The following is a 19,462-nucleotide window of genomic DNA, read 5'->3' on the forward strand; positions in this document are numbered from 1 at the left end:
AACATCCTGTTCCCCATTGTAGTCTGAGGGTCTTTTCCAGGGATCTTCAGTCTCCCCCAAGTGAAAAAAAACACACAGCAAAAACAAAATTCTTCAACTTACAGTACTAAATTTGTCCGCCACCAAGCTTGAACATAACTTTTCTATCACATATTTGGTAGGAGCTTTTGAGAAGCCACCTCTTCCCCTGTCTGCCTAGATCTATAGCTGCAGACATGTTTTCATGCACATACTGAGTGGGCTGTGTCGGGTTTGCTGATGGAGTCTCATCATAGAAGATCATCGCAAATGGGAGAAATTACATAAATTATAATAATAGTATTCCATAAAGAATGAGGTCTTCATCCCCAGCCAAAACTACTAATGAATCTGTGCAAGGACTTCTGTTACTACAGCATGTCCCTGTGCCCCCCAAAATGACTTTGAGGGGATTAGGAGAACCCTCAGAACAGTACGCCGGGGGGAGGGGGGAAAGCAGCACCACTCCATTTGGCAGCCTGAAATGCTTGTGCTGATGGAACAGCTAAATCTGTTCTGGGAGTTCCTCCAACTCCCTGAAGCAGATTTGGAAAGGGAATGCACATGGGGAGGAAATCCAGTTGTGCAAATTCAAATCTTTTTGCGCTGGACTAGATGACCCTCGGGAATCCCTTCCAGTTCTGCAATTCAATGAGTCTTACAGGATGAATGCTTTGGATACCATACCTAGTGAATCTAAGTAAAGGGACTGTATTGGCTTTAATAGGTTTCCTCTGAGTTGGATATTGTCGATATTTCCTATACAGTGGTACCTCTGGTTACGAACGCTTCAGGTTACGAGCTCCGCTAATCCAGAAGTAGCTGCTCCTGGTTGCGAACTTTGCCCCAGGATACGAACAGAAATCGCGCGCGAGAGGGAGGCCCCATTAGCAAAAGTGCACCTCAGGATAAGAACGGTTTCAGCTTAAGAACGGATCTCCGGAACAAATTAAGTTCGTAACCAGAGGTACCACTGTATACATTCATTCAGAAGTAAGCCCCACTGAATTTAGTGAGACTTTTCTGTAGATGTATTGCAGGGTTTCCCAAACTTAGGTCTCCAGCTGTTTTGGGACTACAACTCCCATCACCCCTAGCTAGCAGGACCAGTGGTCAAGGATGATGGGAATTGTAGTCCAAGAACAACTGGAGACACAAGTTTAGGAAACCTTGATTAGGCTTTTCAGCATTCAGCTGCCTGTGAGAGCGTAGTAAGAAAGGAATGTTGTTTCTCCTGTATCGGGAATTATGAATTCTGCTTTGAGTATTAGAAAAATTATGTTTTCGTTTTAAGACATTTACACATCATATTAGATTTCTGGGCAGTATGCAAGCATAAAACAAACAATATAATAAACACACATGCATGGAAAAGCCGTGGATAAAGTCTCAAGAAAGAATCCCAATTCCTTAACTAGTTAAAGTGCCTGGATAAATACCGTATTTTTTGCTCTATAAGACTCACTTTTTTCCTCTTAAAAACTAAGGGGAAATGTGTGTGCGTCTTATGGAGCGAATGCAGGCTGCACAGCTATCCCAGAAGCCAGAACAGCAAGAGAGATCGCTGCTTTTGCTGCACAGTGATCCCTCTTGTTGTTCTGGCTTCTGAGATTCAGAATAATTTTTTTCTTGTTTTCCTCCTCCAAAAACTAGGTGCGTCTTATGGTCTGGTGTGTCTTATAGAGCGAAAAATACGGTAAATAATGTTTTTGCCTAGTGCCTAAATGACAGCAGTGTTCTGGCCAGGCAAATCTTCCTTGGGAGGGCATTCTTTATCTGCTTTCTGCCCCCTGGCTGAAAACCCCCTCTCCCTTTATATAATGATTATCTCACCTTAAATGGAAGAGGCACATGGAGAATAGAGTAAAATAATAACTTAGGAAAACTTACAGTTCATCCCCCCCTTTTTTTCTTTTTACGTTAGCTTAGTCTCATCCTTTCCTACAATTAAAGTTACGAAAACATTTGACACCAAAAGAACATCAAATACATGTAAACTTCATCATTGAACGTATCCCCCCCCCCCCGGGCTTAAGCATTAACTTCATTTGTCTTCTTGACAAGCAGGTGCTTTGTAAATATTCAAACGTGTGTATTCCTTCTTCCTTTACCAAAAGGCTGAAAATGTCTGAATAATGATGTGCAATGGACTGTAATCTGAGATTGGCTTTATTGCAGAACATGACTTCCTGGTGCATTTAGTAGCGTTTTGACTCTAAGCAATTGTCTGTCTCTTCTACCCGCTTTTTGTATTTGCAGTGAAGAGAGCTACAATGTCACAGACTATTCCTTAAGGGATCAGCTGTTAGTTGAACAGTGTGACAGCGAAGAGCTGAATTCCTCTCCTGTAAAAAACAGCACACCTATTCTTTACTCTCGGCAGACTTCTGCAAATCACCTCTTCAGATTAACTGTCCTAAACAACCATGCAGGAGAGAAGATTGAACTCCTGCTGGGAACTGAAACTCAGTAAGTAAATAACACATTTTTCTCAATCTGTCTTTCACTTCGGGTCATCTATATATTTGACTGGAACGTATAGTTATTCTATTAGTCCCTTTAAAGATTCTGCTGGCCTTTGTCTAGGAAATGTAAAATAGTAAAATATGCCTGAATTTTCATTGGCCAGAAAAACCACAAATTTGATAAGCTAATAACGAACTCTTTTCTCACTTCATAAGACTGCTTGTCGCTGTTGTTTTTATATGCTGCTCATCTGACTTGCCCAGCCACTCTGTGAGGCGCCCAACAAAATATTAAGAATGCAGTAAAACATCAAATATTAAAAACTTCCCTATACAGAGCTGCCTACAGATCTTTTTCTAAAAGTCAAATAGTTGTTTATTTCCTTGACATCTGATGACAAGGCGTCCCACAGGCCTTATGCCTGGTTCCCTGAACCTTCATTTCTCACAGTGAGGGAACCACCAGAAGGCCCTCGGAGCTAGACTTCAGTGTCCGGGCTGAAAGATGGGGGTGGAGGCGCTCCTTCAGGTATACAGGACTCAGGCCGTTTAGGGCTTTCAAGGTCAGCACCAACACTTTGAATTGTGCTCGGAAACATAAATGTCAGATAGTAGCCTAGTTTGCATGTTACATTAGACCAGTGTTTCCCAAACGTTTTTGGGCAACGGCACACCTGTTTACCGGGAAAAAATCTCGCGGCACACCACCATTAAAGCCCCGCCCCGTGACGTCAGCGCGCAGTGTCACGCCGGGAGGGACGCACAAAAGTGAAAGTTTTTTCCCTTCCCCTTGCCGGGGTGGGAGGAGGCAGCAGAGCGAGGGATTGAGGGACGGCGGCAGCTGAGGCGGCGGCGGCTGTTGTGGTGGTGGCGGCGATAGCGGGCGGAGGAGGAGCCGTCGCCGGGAGTTGCTGCTGCTGCTGTTGCTGCTGCTGCCCGGACATGCCGGCTTCCTCCTCCTCCGCTGTCTCGCACTCCTCCCTTTTGCGCGCGCTGCCCCGCCGCTCGGCACCAGCACCGCGGAGCCACCCCCGGCTCGACGCGGATCCTCGCCGCCGCCGCCTCTCGCCGCCCGACTCGCCCGCCTCCCTCCCACGGCACACCAGCCGGTGTCTCACGGCACACTAGTGTGCCGCGGAACACCGGTTGGGAAACACTGCATTAGACCATAGTAAACTATGGTTTGATAGTTGAGCAGGTGGTGTCCACTGCTCAAGTTCCCAGGATGCTCTGCTCCCGCTCTCCTAAATGGCCTCAGCCCAGTATACCTGAAGGAGTATCTCCACCCCCATCGTTCTGCCTGGGCACTGAGGTCCAGCACCAAGGGCCTTCTGGCGGTTCCCTCACTGCAAGAAGTAAGGCTACAGGGAACCAGGTAGAGGGCCTTCTCGGTAGTGGCACCCACCCTGTGGAACGCCCTCCCACCAGATGTCAAAGAAATAAACAACTATCTGACGTTTAGAAGACATCTGAAGGCAGCCCTGTTTAGGGAAGTTTTTTAATGACTGATGTTTTACTGTATTTTTAATCTTGTGTTAGAAGCCGCCAAGAGTGGCAGGGTATGTATGTGTGTGTGTGTATTATGTGGTTGTGCTGGAAATGAAAGCAGTCGTGGTCTGACTTGTCATGTCACCAGAGCTCAGATTTGTGGTTTGTTTCCTCCAAACCAACCATGAGTGCTAAGTTGAGACAAACCTTGGTTACCACTTGTCATTTGTTTGGACGAAACAAACCAGGAACCCAGATTTGGGTAACAAAAAAAGACTGCGTCAGGAACGGTGGTGGTGGGAGCGGCACTGTGGGAATAATTCAGCAGCATGTACCAGCACACTGCTTTTTCACATTTAGCCATGGTTTATTTTAAACTTTGGCTTAATGTAGCATATAGACAAGGCAGCTGTTGATAACCAACCAGTAAAGTATCATTCATATTTTTTGCTTCAGTAAGCATTAGGATGCTTAGGATTGTTTCCGTAATGCAGAGGTTTTTCACAGCGAGCTTGCCTATGCCAGTGAAATGTTAAAGCAAAAAAGGAAGAGGCAGAAAGAAACCTTTTCAAGAGAAGCAGGAATGTGGAGAACCTGACTTGCCGTGGGGAAGTGAATCTTGTGGCATGTTAATGCAGTGTTCAATTTATATGAAAGGGCACATGACTGGGTGGCCACTCTATTCTTTTAGATGAAAAATAGGTTCAGTGGAGAGACAGTAAGGGGCTCAAGTCATCCAATGAGCATTTTGGCTGGGAAAGGATTTGAATGTAGTTTCTCCAGTTCAAGTCTATCTCACAAAACGCAAGCCTAAGCAAAGGTCCCCCCGCCTCTGGTGTTTCTGGACAGTAACTTCCATCATCCTTGATCACTGTTTATGCTGAATGGGGCTTATGGGAGTTGGAGTCCAGCAATATCTGCAGTGTTAAACTATCCATGTTGTGGAGATTTCAGAAGAATACTTCCACACATCAGCACTGTGCAGAAACAGCATCTCAGGCCAGAATGGCTCTTTGAACACAGCATTTGAGTCCAAAAAAAATGCAAGAAAAGGAAGTAGATAGTAGGGAATCTCTTGAGGCCTTTACAGAATCAGATGTTGGAAGTGTGGGCGGGAGACTCTTGATTGCTAGCAACTGTTCAGTGGAGTTGTGTTTTCATCTGTAATCAAGCCATTCAGTGGTTAGTGGCACCCTTTATTATTTTTAATACCTATTTTTAATCATTCAGGTTTGCGTTTTTAAAGTCACACAAGATGAAACATCTGGAAGCCATGTTATGGAACTGTTTACATTGATGAGGGAACCTAACCATTCCTAGGGAGGCCCAGAAAGTGGAGATGAATATACATAGTTGGGCTTTTTGTTGTTTTTTTGCTGTGTGGTTTAGTCCCATATCCTCTCCATATGTGAGATGTGTGGGTGGCTTCTACTAAGTACCCAAAAGGAGAGGCAGGGGAAAGAGAAGTATTCAAGTTTTGGTCAGTTTCACATAAAATACTAATAAGCTTAAATCTGAGAGGTATTTCTCTTCACCTGAGATCTATCACGTGCTAATTTACTTGAATACGGAACATCTCTGTTGTTAGAAGAGCTAAGTCAGGTGATCACAATATGTCCGTGTGTTTGTGTATATACAGTGGTACCTCAGGTTACAGATGCTTCAGGTTACAGACTCCGCTAACCCAGAAATAGTACCTCGGGTTAAGAACTTTGCTTCAGGATGAGAACAGAAATCGTGCTCCAGCGATGCAGCAGCGGCAGTGGGAGGCCCCATTAGCTAAAGTGGCACCTCAGGTTAAGAATAGTTTCAGGTTAAGAACAGACCTCCAGAATGAATTAAGTTCTTAACCCAAGGTACCACTGTATAATGATCCGAAGCAATGGGAGTTCTGAACTTTGTTCAGCTCATCTGAATGCAGTGCCAGTATGCAGACCAATGATATCAATTGTGAGGCTGCGATACCAGGGAAAAGAAGAGTTGGTTATGCCTAGGTTCATTTTTGTGTTAATCAATTTATGTGCCACATCTTCTATCTCTTTATGTGGATATCTTGAATATTAATTGGATGTCTTCTTTCTCTTTCTTGCTGTCTCAGCTGCCCTGGGCTTTTTTAGGAAGAATGGTTGGAAAAAATTCTGATAAGCGTTGGTGTAACTGTTGAAACCTTGATAGACCCCACCTGCTCCCTTTACTGCGTAGAATGCATTCATTGGTTTTATGCAGATGCACTTTAAAAAATACCTTTCCAAATAGATTTTAGCCTTTCTGATCCCATTTGGTTATCACCCCTTTGCTCATTGGGGCAAATTGTCTTTTAAATGGTGTGGCATTTAGGTGTGGGGTGAATAACAAAAGCTCAGAGTGATTCTACCCATCTCCCCATCCCCCCCCCCAAAAAAAACCCAAAGCCAAACAACGATGCCTTGAAAATTTAGTAACACAACAAGCAGGTTAAATGGTTGCAGTGGTACCTCGGGTTACATACATTTCAGGTTACATACGCTTCAGGTTACAGACTCCACTAACCCAGAAATAGTACCTTGGGTCAAGAACTTTGCTTCAGGATGAGAACAGAAATCGTGCTCCAGCAGCAGCAGCAGGAGGCCCCATTAGCTAAAGTGGTGCTTCAGGTTAAGAACAGTTTCAGGTTAAGAGCGGACCTCCAGAACGAATTAAGTACTTAACTGAAGGTACCACTGTACTGAGAAAAAGCTTTTTTCTGAAATGAAAATTTTATTATTATTAAATTTAAGTACCACTCTGTACCCGCAGGTCTGAGGGCGGCTCACAGGGTAAAATCACAATATAAAAACACAGAATACACAATCAAAATAAAAACAAGAACAACCCAATAACACCCCCCCACACACACACATTTTAAAATAAAACTAGGCTTTATTGAGTAGCTAATAATAAAAAGCAAAATTTAAAAAGAGGGAAATACATCCCCCTGAGATCTATGGGTATAGAGTGGTATACAAATTTAATTAATCAACGATGACAGCAACAATCCTAGATTAGACCATTTACCCAACCAAGCCAATAGCTATCGGTTTGCATCCTTCAGTTCAGCCTGACAGAAACTGGTCATAAAAATGTGGTCCTGCGACAGTTTGAATTTCTGGTTCTGTTTTGCTCCATGTAAAGATTCCCTACATAGACCCAGTTTAAGTAATGACATTACTGTATTGCTAAAAATTGTAACATGTACAGGATTTTGTTATTGCTGTTCTGGGGCTTTGTTGTTTGCAATATATTTCATTTTAGCTAAGCACTGTAGTTCATGTAGTCAATAGTGGATTTGATGAAACCATGGAAACTGTCTAGCAAAATTTGATACAGCCTGGGGGAAAACTCTGGAGTTCAGGGGGAAGAGGGTCAGCCTTTTTCTTCTGGCCAAGTTTCAAAGATTGTTCAGTTGTAGACGATAGCAACAAGAAACATCTTGTTTGCTGTGGTACAGATCCTGACTCCAGATAATTCCTTGGGATACCATAAGCATCCAAGTAGCTTTCCACAAAACTCAAAAGATTGTATCTGTCTCCATGGAAACTGTGGGGTTAAGTGGGGGGGTATCTACACAATGGCCCATAATGAAATCTTGCCGAAGATGTTTTACAGTATTTTTCTTTCCAGAAATTAAAGTAGCCCTGAAATTCCTTATTGTACTTGTTTCTTACAACATTAAACCACTTATATGCTGCAACAATATTAGAATAGCAAGTGGAATGATGCAGCATGTGGATGATTTAGATATGATTCCTGCATTGCAGTGGGGCTGGACTAGATAACTAGATGATACCTTGCAACACAACAATTCTGTGGTTCCAGGAGTAAAGTCAGTTTCCAAACCCATGAGCAATAGTTGCTGGAAATACCGTATGTTCCGGCGTACAAGACGAATTTTAATCCCTGGAAAATCACCCCCAAAGTCGGGGGTTGTCTTATACGCCGGGTATACGTGGAGCCGGGACGCGGGTGGCACTGTGGATTAAACCACATAGCCTAGGGCTTGTCGATCAGAAGGTTGGCGGTTCAAATTCCCGCAACAGGGTGAGCTCCCTTTGCTCGGTCTCTGCTTCTGCCAACCAAGCAGTTCGAAAGCACATCGAAGTGCAAGTAGATAAATAGGTACCGCTCCGGTGGGAAGGTAAACGGCGTTTCCGTGCGACGCTCTGGTTCGCCAGAAGCGGCTTAGTCATGCTGGCCACATGACCCGGAAGCTGTACACCGGCTCCCTTGGCCAATAAAGCAAGATGAGCGCCGCAACTCCAGAGTCGTCCGTGACTGGACCTAATGGTCAGGGGTCCCTTTACCTTTATACACGGAGCCACCTGTTGGTAAGGAGGAGAGGGAGCCGGTGAGCAGAGGCGCGCCTTCTGCCATCGCTCCTCCTCCCTCCCCACAGAAGGGGACGCAGCTGCCGCTCTCTCTCCTCACTGTGGAAAGTCCTTCCGAGCGCTGCACTCACCCGCCCGCCTGCTGCTGCCATGGGAGCCGGATCTGGCCTCCGCCGTGGCTGCGCGGGGCTTCACTTGGCTCGCGGGCGCCATGAAGAGCCTGCCGCAGTGAGGTGGTGTACGGCTTTGGCCAGGGCTCCAAGGAGCTGGGCAACCTCACAGATGAGGGCGGCGGAGGCCAAGGCGGCCGCTCACAGCTTTTTCCCGGAGGGAGGGAGTTCCGCCCAGTAAATGCCTCACACGCCTCGGGCTGCTGCTGCTGCAACGGCAGAGGCAGCGGAGGGGTGCGCGCTCTGACCTTGGCGGCGGGCGGCGGGCGGCCAAACTCTATAACAGCAAAAGTTGGGGGTGTCGTCTTATACGCCCAGTTGCCTAATACGCCGGAATCTGCAGTAGTTGTCTCCTACAACTGCCCAAGCTTTAAATATGTTATTGTCTTTCTTCAGTTGAAAAAAGGAATTTGTTGCAAGAAGAAAAGTTACCTCACAAGCCTTGGTTCCATTTGATAACTACTCAGAGCTTTTAAGCCAGCGGTGGATGCAAGCGTTTGCATGCAATGGGGCTGAGCTCCCATTGCTCTGCCGTAGCTCCTGCTGGTCTCATCTTTCCTTCCTTTCAGTCATTTTTTCTTTATGTACTGAAACTTTGTATGACTCGATAGCTCGTTTTTGAAGAGTTTGGTGGATTCATTCCTACCCTTTCCGGTCTGAAAAATGAACCTCAAGCTGTCTTACATGCATCATAAACCACCATAGATATATAACTGGGATTCCAGGATTTTAAAAGCGGCTATAACTTTCCTGAAAAGGTATTCTCCTGTTGAATGACCTAAGTGAGAATCCCTTTCACAATGGTCGCACTGAAGATTACATTTCACTGAAAAAAAGCTTTGTGTGGTACCAGTGCATAACGACATGCCTAGGTCTTTAAATCTGTTCTTTTGAAACAGATCGTAGCTTAGCCGTTTGTATGAATGGTTTGGTGGAAAATTATTCTTGGCCATTTCATCAGTTATCAAAATGCCTCCTAGATATTTTTTTTGTGCTTTGGAAAGGTATATAGTTCAACTAAAATCATTATTTCAACTCCGATTTTCTCCATCCTGCTGTTCTGTTAACAATATATGGGTTTGGAGCACTGCAGGGCTTTAATATACCCTTGTCAATAAGATGGGTATTCTCTGGCATAGATTTGAAATGTCTTTGCTTGCAGAGAGCTCTGTAAAATGCTGGATTGTGTGATTCTGCTTGTTTCCTTCTGCTGCCCAGAAAAAACACTTATGTTTCAGAAGCCTCACCCAGTATCCCTGTCAGCTAGTTCAGAAGACATATTCCTAAGGTTAATATATGAGTTGTCTACTGGGGAAGGGCCATAGCTCAGTGGCTGAACATTTGCTTTGCATGTAGAAATGGGATTTCCCAACAGACAGACACAAAGAGGCCTTCAGAGAAGATGAATATACTTTCCCATAACAGTGAGGGAGGCTTTGAGTTCAGGGAGTGCAACAAGGGCCATATATCAGCCGACTGAAAAACACACTTCAACCTTTCATCTCCTTTTCCAGGAATGAGCGTGCTCGCTGGATTACTGCACTTGGGAAGAGTAGTGATAGAGGAACCGTGGACCGGACAAGTAAGTGAGCAGTGAAACTGTTCTTTGGGGCTTTGACACGAGATGCACTTTATACAGATCTTAAAACATAGGAGTAAATCTGTTGCCTTTCAGTATTTTGTTGTTGTTGGGGAGAGGGAACGAAGGACCATAACTGTAATCATCTAATAATTCTCTCTGAACCATTTTCTTTTGTGTTAAGCAAAAAGGAAAGCATATTAGCTCTCTGGAAAATTGGGTGAATTAAAGAGACATGCTCCAATAAGGGTGATTGCAAGATGTCTCTATCGTACTACTTGGTAAAATGGTTGTTTGAATCCTTTAAAAAAGGAGAAGAGGCAGAGAAGATATAGAAGTTCTAATTCAAAATAATTCTAAAACTCATGATCCAGACAACTAGGTACATGAAGTCCTGTTGTATTCAATGGGGCATGATTGAAATTGGTTTTCCATTTAATTCATTTTAAAAAAACAACTTAAATGTGTCAAAGAGCCATTGTAGTTTGTCTGCTGTTGACCAATGCCTTTTTATCAAATCATTTGGTTCCTGGAAAGTGAGCTGGGAAGCAATCCGCTTGTCTTTTGTTATCACTTAAACTGAGCTTACCCTCAGATTTGCCATGTGGATCAATAAATATTCTCTCTTCTCAGCACTAACCCAGGTAGAAGTCATCAGATCATACACTGCGAAGCAATCAGATGAGTTATCTCTCCAAGTTGCTGATGTAGTTCTGGTCTCTCAGAAAGTTAATGATGGTGAGTGGAATTGCCTATTGCTTAGCTGCCATAAATGGAAACAGTCATTTCATACCATCACAAGGATACTTAGCATCTGCCTTAAAGCTAAACCACAGGAGACCTGGGGATGGGTGAATCGGTCCAGTTCAGTTTTCCACATCAGTCTGCAGTTTTTTGGGTGGTTTTTTTAAAGAAAGTCCTCAATGAAATTTATAAGCATTTTAACACAAATTTCTCCTAATACAAACATTTTTGTAAGGTTTCTTTGTTTAATATAAAGCATTTTTCTGCACATTTCAATCTACTGCACACATTACTTGGTGGAGACTTATGCCCTAGGTAAACTAGTACCTTGCTTACGATATATTGGTATGACTACTGCAAAGGAAAGACATAGCTTCAATTGGCCACAATATCAGAAAGCAAACAATTATCAGCTTATCACTGAATACACTTGCAAGTGAGCACATCGAAAACATTTGGCTGGCCACTCTGTGAAGCGGGATACTGACTCAAGGTTATAAGTGTATACCCACTTTCCTGGGAGAAAGCCATATTGAAATCGGTTTGACTTCCTTCTGAGTGGGCCTGTGTAGTAGGATCAGTAGAGCTTTGATCTGATCCAGCAGGGACCTTCTGTTTTAAAGAAGCATCATATTTCGTACTTCATTATACATTTCAGGTTGGTATGAAGGCGAGCGATTGCGGGACGGAGAGAGAGGCTGGTTCCCAATGGAATGTGCCAAGGAGATCACTTGCCAAGCCACAATTGAGAAGAACATGGAAAGAATGGGACGCTTGCTGGGCCTAGAAACAAACGTATAGACCCTCACTGCCGTATCTGTTCTCTAGGGTTTGCACTAAGGAACATCTGGGGCTTCTTGGTCTCATCCAGATGGCCATTTTTTAGTTGAAGCATATGAAAATAACCACTCACAGATAGGTGTCGTCATTAGGAACGGAAGCAGCCATAAAAGCAATTTCATGCTGGTGGGGCTGTTCAATACAAAGCAGTAACAGGTCGAACTTTTTATTTCTTTTTTATAACCAATAGTCACTTTTAATTAAAACCCAATTTTACACTTATAAAGAGTTCCTAATAGAATTATGACTTCCTTGGATTATCACAGTGGACTAACAAGTCTTGAATCAATTTGAATGCACCTCCTTTGTTTTACAGACCAGCTCTGGAACCTGCTCAATTTATCTTCCCTTTTACATTCATTGCTAGACTCTTTGGATTTCTGTATAATTTTCTCAGTCATCAAGGGAAGCCAGTGTGCAAAAGCAGGCGTTAGCTGGGGGTCCACATCTTGATTCAATCAGCTGGATATGTGCATCTTTTGATGTCCAGATAGAGCCATTGAGTAGAATATACCAAGCATTAGCTACGACTAAAGCCTGTTGAAATATGTGACGGGTGCAGCTAAATGACCACTCTGTTGATTTCACTACAGTTCACAAGTCTTGAGACTCTATCTTGCCATGTGTTGCCCCAAATCTTCCTGATGCAGTGCACATGGAAGGCGTTGAGGTGCCGCTCCTGGCGCATATAAGTTGCCCATGTCTCGATGCCATAAAGCATTGTGCTCAATACGCAAGCCTGGTAGACCTTCATCTTGGTACTGGGTGTTAGCATCACATCCTCCCACACCCTTCTGGAGAGGAGAGCCATAGCTCAGTCCAGCTCAGTGTTGATGGCTATGCTGGAACCCAGGTAGGCAAAAATGTCCACCACCTCAAGCGTGTGGTCATCAGTGTTGATGCGTGAGGTGCTGGTGACATCCTGACCCAGAATATTGGTCTTTGCCAGGTTGATGGTGAAGCTGAACAGCTTGCAGGTTTGGGCAAAACACGGTAGAGCTTCTCCTGAGTGCACTGTCCAGCTTTGTCGTCTGTAAACATCACCTCTCGGATAAGGACTTGCCAGAGTTTTGTCTTGGTGTGTAGACGTGCCAGGTTGAATGGACTCCCATCACTCCTTGAATCGAAGTACACTCCATCTTCAGTCGAGTGGACGGCATAGAAGAGCAACAGGGAGAATATGCCAAAGAGCAAGAACACAGCCCTGCTTCACACCACTCCTTATAGAGGTGTCTGTACACATACAGCTCTCTGTCCTCCTTTGGACAAGCAAGAGACATTCCAGCCAGCCAGAAGCAGTCAAGGAGGGCATAAAGCAAGACCAGTGAGAAGTGTGTCCTGGGGAGAATTTGTAACTAGGAAGAGGCCTGAGGGTCAGAAAGAGAAGCCTGGAGTTTCTGGGCCTGAGATTCCCTGCCCTTTCAATAAGCTAGACAAGTGTTGGGATTCTTACCAGGCAACAGACTCATGGGTAGGTGGTTTTGTTTTCACAATGCTAGCAACAAAGGGCTCTTCTGCAGTAACCCTCCCTTCAGAAAATGCATTGAGAAGGCAGATCCTGCATTAAGTCCTTCTTACCTATTCATTAGGGGACACGGGTGGCGCTGTGGGTTAAACCACAGAGCCTCAGATTTGCCGATCAGAAGGTTGGCGGTTCGAATCCCCGTGACGGGGTGAGCTCCCATTGCTCGGTCCCTGCTCCTGCCAACCTAGCAGTTCGAAAACACGTCAAAGTGCAAGTAGATAAATAGGTACAGCTCCGGCAGGAAGGTAAACGGCGTTTCCGTGCACTGCTCTGGTTCGCCAGAAGCGGCTTAGTCATGCTAGCCACATGACCCGGAAGCTGCACGCCGGCTCCCTCAGCCAATAAAGTGAGATGAGCGCCGCAACCCCAGTCGGCCACGACTGGACCTAATTGTCAGGGGCCCCTTCACCTTTACACCTATTTATTGAATAAATGGGGTTTCTACTTTTAAAGAGCAGCTTCAAGAGCAGCTGGGTCTTAGTGCTACATGAGCATGCATGCTGGATTTTAGTTTCAGAGCAGGTATTTCTTCTCCCCCCGCCTCCCATTTTTTAATAATGCCTTGTTGAACCAACAGGTTACGTGACATTTTTGTACCATGCCTAACACCAAGCCTGCCTCAGAATATTGGCAGGCAGGCAAATGCACAGCACGAGAGCATCTCACGTGTTAACTGGATTGAGGAGCAGGCACTGGAGAGTCAGCTCTATATCTCGTAGCATTTTCTTAGGAACACATTTACAAGGCTAGAAATACTATTGATTTCCATGTTACGTCCAAGGTAAGTGTTTAGACCAAAATTAGTAGAGAGGAACAAGTTCAGTCCTCACTTGTGCTTTTGAAAACGTGTTCTAGCAGTTCCCTCCTGCCCAAAAAGCTGTTGAAGGGAAGCATTCGAAGATATTGTGTAACAAGGTTTGCCTGTGGACCTGGTATGGTTGGCCTTCCCTGGATTTAGCAGTTCTAAGTGCACTGTTATGAAATGGATACTATTACACATGGATGAAGCAAAAAATAGGAAGTGAAAGCAGTCAAGGAATTGATTTTAAAGTGGCTGGACACAAGGACCATGTTCCAAAGTGTTGCCCTAATTTAGAGCAACTCAGTTGCATTTTATTTAAGCAGTCTTGCTCCCATCATCACAGCGAGCTACCTTTGATTGAGGCTACTGGACTGTAGCCATAGTATACTGTCTCCCCCTGCCCCTCTGGAGAGGGGGAAATGTTATGATTTCATTGCCTGCTGAATGTCTCATGATCAATCTCCACTTAGGAGTCTTGGCAGGAATTTCTTGTGAAATGAAGATGTAAATAAGAGTTAATTTGTAATTGCATTTGTAATTAATTTATAAATAGGAATTCATTTGCAATGCGTTTCCTTTTTATGTAAATAAGCATGGCATTTTCTACATTTGTATTATAAGGAACTTTGTAATTTCTCACTTTACAGGAATCAAACAGTGGTAAAATCTTTTGACATTTTTTCAGATGGATGGAAAATAGTACTGTAATATTCATGACATAACCAGACAATGAATTCAAATAGTGTTTAAGCCTGCACATTAGTTTCTACTGAAGCATGTATTAGTTACAAGCGCTGGAGCCCCTGTTATAAAGGCAAGTGTTGTATCTAAGGGTACACAGGAAGCATGTACATTTTTGGAAAAGTTGTGGAAATGAAACGGCCTTTTGCGATTGCCTTTATTTTAAGCAATGCTGTGAGTGGGAACCTGTGTAGGGTTCTTTGCACTACTTTCAATACATTAATCACTTTGCATGCAAATAAATCTGCTTCTACGCCCATCCATAAGACTGCAGTTCTTTTCCTTCGTAATGCAGAAATTATTACTAACCCAAGTAACCACTCAGGTTCAGTTATGCACAAGCAGTATTCACACCTGAACTGCTCGTTGCACAGGAGCTAAACTTTGTTCCCAAAAGGACACAATGAGTGACTTGCTAAGCGCCATTCCATACATTCTCTGGAAATACATTTCAAGGTAACGGGCCAATGAAAGATGAATGAGACTACTTTGAATCTTGTAGAGACATTTAACAAGTCAAGGTAACCGCTAATTCTTTTATTGGGGAATGCTTTTATTGTCCCCACGCCTGGATTTGCTTTTTCTACATATCTACCAAGTATGTGCATACAATGAATAATCTATACACTGACTGCAATTCAAAGTGGGTGAAGGTGAACCCAAGTCATTGAAATTTAAGTTTGGCTTTAATTCAGTTAAAGGCATAACTTGATTTTTTTGTTTGACGACGGTGTTGTTGTTTCACACACAGTTCATAAATCAAGAAAGTATATGCACATCCAAAGCACCGTAACCTGGAAAAACCTGAAACATAACTTCGAAACTGCCAAAATTGCTTAATTTTGTGCTAGCATCAATTCATTGTTACTAATTAATTTTCAGCCCATCATAGCTCAGTTGGTAGAGCATGATACTTTCATGGGTCCAAGCCCCCCCCCCCCCCAATTGGGCAAGATTCCTGCATAGCAGGGGGTTGGACTAGATGACCCTCTTTGTCCCTTCCATCGCTACAAATCTATGATAATCACGATTATTTGCATGTACAAGTGTACACAAGTGGCATGTACACCTCAATACTATTTTGTTCATGGTGATGAGAGGTGAGCATATTTCCACATTCCAGGAGGAAAAGATGCCACTCTTACAATTCACTCACTGCTTTTTGAAAAAAGGGGAAAAAAAAAGGTTGGGGTTCTGGATTCATTACTGCCAAGCCAGAACTCTTGGCTGGCATAACTTTCTTAGCAAGGACACAAGTGACTTTTAACACAATAGAAGAGAATGGTTTTAAATTATACTAGGCCATACAGCTGCAGCACTGAACTGCTCTGGGACAGCGGCTGCTCTTCGTGTCCTTCCTGAACCATTGTAATGTAGTCAAAGCTGGAATTTGTGTCTGGGCCCATAGCATGCTGAGCCCACACAAATCTAAAGATGCTTGGGGAAGGGGGAGATATTACATAATAGTCAAACTTTGTAGCCCCACTTAAATCAATGGATAATCTAATAATTTACTTATCCGGATACCACCTATTGTGTAAACTTTTAACAACTCTAAACAGGATTGGTCTGTATGACATAGCTGCCTAGCCATGAAATGTTAGAAAAGCCATTCTGAATTCTGCATTTCTCCTGACTTTTGAGTAGAACACTCAGCTGCTTTTGACTCAAGTAAGTGTGCTGTTACAACATACTCTTAACACTATTGGAAAGCAGTGCGTGGGTTTGTTTTTTAAAAAGCTTTAATATTTCATTTTGTATAGTACTGCAATAACCACTATAATTATTTCCCACACTGCATATGAAACCCTTCCATTGCCCTCTAAAACAATCTCACTAAGGCATCAAAATACAAATAGAGGCAGCTAAATTGTTTTCATGCATCACTGTCAAAATGGTGTTTCGGGTTTTTTGGTGGGAAGACTAACCCTTCCCTGTCAACATTCACACACTGAGTCCTGGAGCGTTTATCTCAAAGATAAAATCACACAAGATACTGCCCAGAGGCAATCTTCTTTGATATTTCACATTCAACACTATTGCCAAGTTACTAACAGCTTAGTGTGATCATTCTGAAATGTTTGGGGTATGTTTTTTTCTATTTCATTGATCCAGCCCTACGTAAATATTTTATGACCTGTCTGTGGCTTCTGATGTTTTTCTTTTAACAAAATACATTGGACAGTGAACTTAAAAGTAAGACAGAAGATAATGGAAAATACTACACTAACATAGGTACAGTCCTTATCTTCTAACTTAGAATCACGTGCATTTAAAAGCAGGAATACTCTTTAAAAGAAGCTATGCATTCTACTCTCCAGTAACACAATTGGACTATGAGAACACCTACAAAAACAGTAGAAGGAATATTGCCAGTCATCCACGAGCCTTTGTGAAATGGGAAATATTTTGTAAGACATCCTGTGATACCTGTATTTGGCACCTGATATAATACAGAGCATGGGCAAATGAACAAAAGCCTTCTGTTGCTTTCTCAATTTAACCACTACCTTGAGTAATAGAGGGAAGGGATATGCAGATAACCTACTGGTGATGCCCTGGATATAGTAATTAATATAGTAATATAATTACTCAGAGTAGATGATGTCATAGAACTATAACAGCATTTTAGACATTGCATCTTAAGTATGTTTTCATTTTCAGTTGCAGCACTCTGTATCCAAAAACAAATCAAGCAACCGTCAGTGCTTGGGTTGAAACTTACCTACCAGGAAAGCCGATACATGTGTTGGCTTCTACTTCAAGGCTTACCATAGTCATCTGGTTGGCCACTGGGAGAACAGGGTATTGGGTTTAGCTAGGCCTTTGATCTGTTCCAGCAGCGCTCTTACCTAATGCAAAGAAAAAGCCCATTCGTGCATCTCTTCTTCCGCCAGAGAGCACACACAGTTTCATCTCCATATAGAAACATCATGTAGCCTTGAGCAGTTGCATGACCACTTACGGACAGATAATATTTATTAAAGAAGTTCAAGCAACTGAGTGCAAGCGTTACTTGCCCACAGAAACTGGCTAGCTCATGTACCTAAGTTAATTAGTGGCACTTCAGCAGCCTGTGGGGGAAACTACCAGCGATTTACAGAGGTTTCCATACATGTCCCTTGGAGACAAATAGTCCATTTGGCTAATTAGAACTGCACAAGCTTTTGCATAATTGGTCTGAAGAAAAGCCTCACACTGTACTTTCTGATTATTGACTCCTTTCTCGTTCATTAGCAAGATCTTAACAAAAAAGATTTAATTGCATTAGCTCTACTTAATGCCAATGTGTTCATTAATCAAGATACATCAATTTTATCAGAATTTTTAAATGGTAGAAAAATCAGTAATTGGGGGTGGGGTGGGGACAAGCCAGCAGTTCCAGAGGAGAAACACATATATACTATACAGAGAACAGACCAAACTGGGTGAATGAACTCCAATGGGAGTTCTTAATCGCTCACTAAACGGATTTCTAAATTAGGGTGTTTAGTAAAATGGGGTTCCCAAGATTTTGCCATTGCTTTTAAGGAAAATCAATTTGACAATTTGATGTAATTAGTCTATTCAAATCAAAATAGGAGATTTTCTGTGGGAAATCAGAGATATACAATGTTCAGCAACAAAACCTGGTACACATCAACCCTGCAATCATTGGTTATATTTCTACAACTAAATTTAAAACTTCCATTGCAACCTATAGGAACATTTTGGGGTGGCAGTGAAGTGTTGTGACAACCATTTTTGTAACTGGTTTAGGAAAGGTCCTGTGAGCGAGCCACATATTGTCTCTGTGAGTTTTACGAAATGATCTGCATTTGCTTACGTTTTCTATTCAATATTAATTTGAAATCTTCCACTAGAAGCTGCCAGTTCCAGATCTTGCAGGAGGTTCCTGCGATTTTAAACAGCAATACGGCGCACGCAGTAATAATGTGCATATGAAAATGACTAGCATATAGGCATTTAATAAAGACACATGGGTTGATAAAAGTATTCCAAAAGAAACTCAAAAAAATCTTTGCATCACTGAAACAGCTACTCAGTGTACAGTTCATGTACACTTAAGCTCCACTGGAATGAAAGAGCCTATTGCAAGCCCCCATCTCAAAACTACATTATTTGTCTAGGTCAGTGTTTCCCAAACGTTTTTGGGCAACGGCACACCTGTTTACCGGAAAAAAATCTCGCGGCACACCACCATTAAAGCCCCGCCCCCGTGACGTCATTCGGGGAGCCGGCGGCCCGGGCCTGAGCTGGAAGGAGAGGCGGTGCTTTTCGGCACAAGGCAATCGGCCTGGAATTGTTTCCCGCGCGCTGCGAAAGGGAACAGCTGCGGTCGCGCGAACCCTCCGGCGCTGGGAGGGGAAAGGGCGGAGTCGCAGAGCACCAGCTGGCCGAGCGGTTGCGCGCAGCGTTGCGCTTTTGGAGAGCGTGCGGCTGCTGCTAGGGGATCCGGGGACGTGAGCAGGCCTGGCCCGACCCGGGTTGAAGGAGGACAAGCCGGCAGCGCGCCAAGTGAGTTTGGTTGCGCGCGACGGCCCCCGCTCCCCCCACCCCCGCCGGATCCTCGCCGCCGCCGCCTCTCACCGCCTGACTCGCCCGCCTCCCTCCCACGGCACACCAGCCGATGTCTCACGGCACAGTAGTGTGCCGCGGAACACCGGTTGGGAAACACTGGTCTAGGTTGGAGACTAAATCCTGCTCCCATTCCAAAGCTGATTGCTGGTATTTAGATATCTACCCA

At 43.7% G+C, this 19,462-nt stretch overlaps 1 protein-coding gene across 3 annotated transcripts in view; it reads left to right on the forward strand.

The window, feature by feature from the left end:
• Nucleotides 1-16,546, forward strand: part of ARHGEF26 (Rho guanine nucleotide exchange factor 26) — a 76,985-nt gene extending 60,439 nt beyond the window's left edge. For all 3 annotated transcript variants that reach the window (XM_083504025.1, XM_083504026.1, XM_083504027.1), the window contains 4 exons: nucleotides 2,278-2,487; nucleotides 9,999-10,066; nucleotides 10,697-10,801; nucleotides 11,466-16,546. In XM_083504025.1, the coding sequence (XP_083360151.1) occupies nucleotides 2,278-2,487; nucleotides 9,999-10,066; nucleotides 10,697-10,801; nucleotides 11,466-11,608 (526 nt within the window). In that variant the 3' untranslated portion in view covers nucleotides 11,609-16,546. The remainder of the gene's footprint in view (nucleotides 1-2,277; nucleotides 2,488-9,998; nucleotides 10,067-10,696; nucleotides 10,802-11,465) is intronic.
• Nucleotides 16,547-19,462: the final 2,916 nt, after the last annotated feature.

This window comes from Podarcis liolepis (assembly GCF_965112155.1).
Source record: "Podarcis liolepis genome assembly, chromosome: 5".
Taxonomy (NCBI): domain Eukaryota; kingdom Metazoa; phylum Chordata; class Lepidosauria; order Squamata; family Lacertidae; genus Podarcis; species Podarcis liolepis.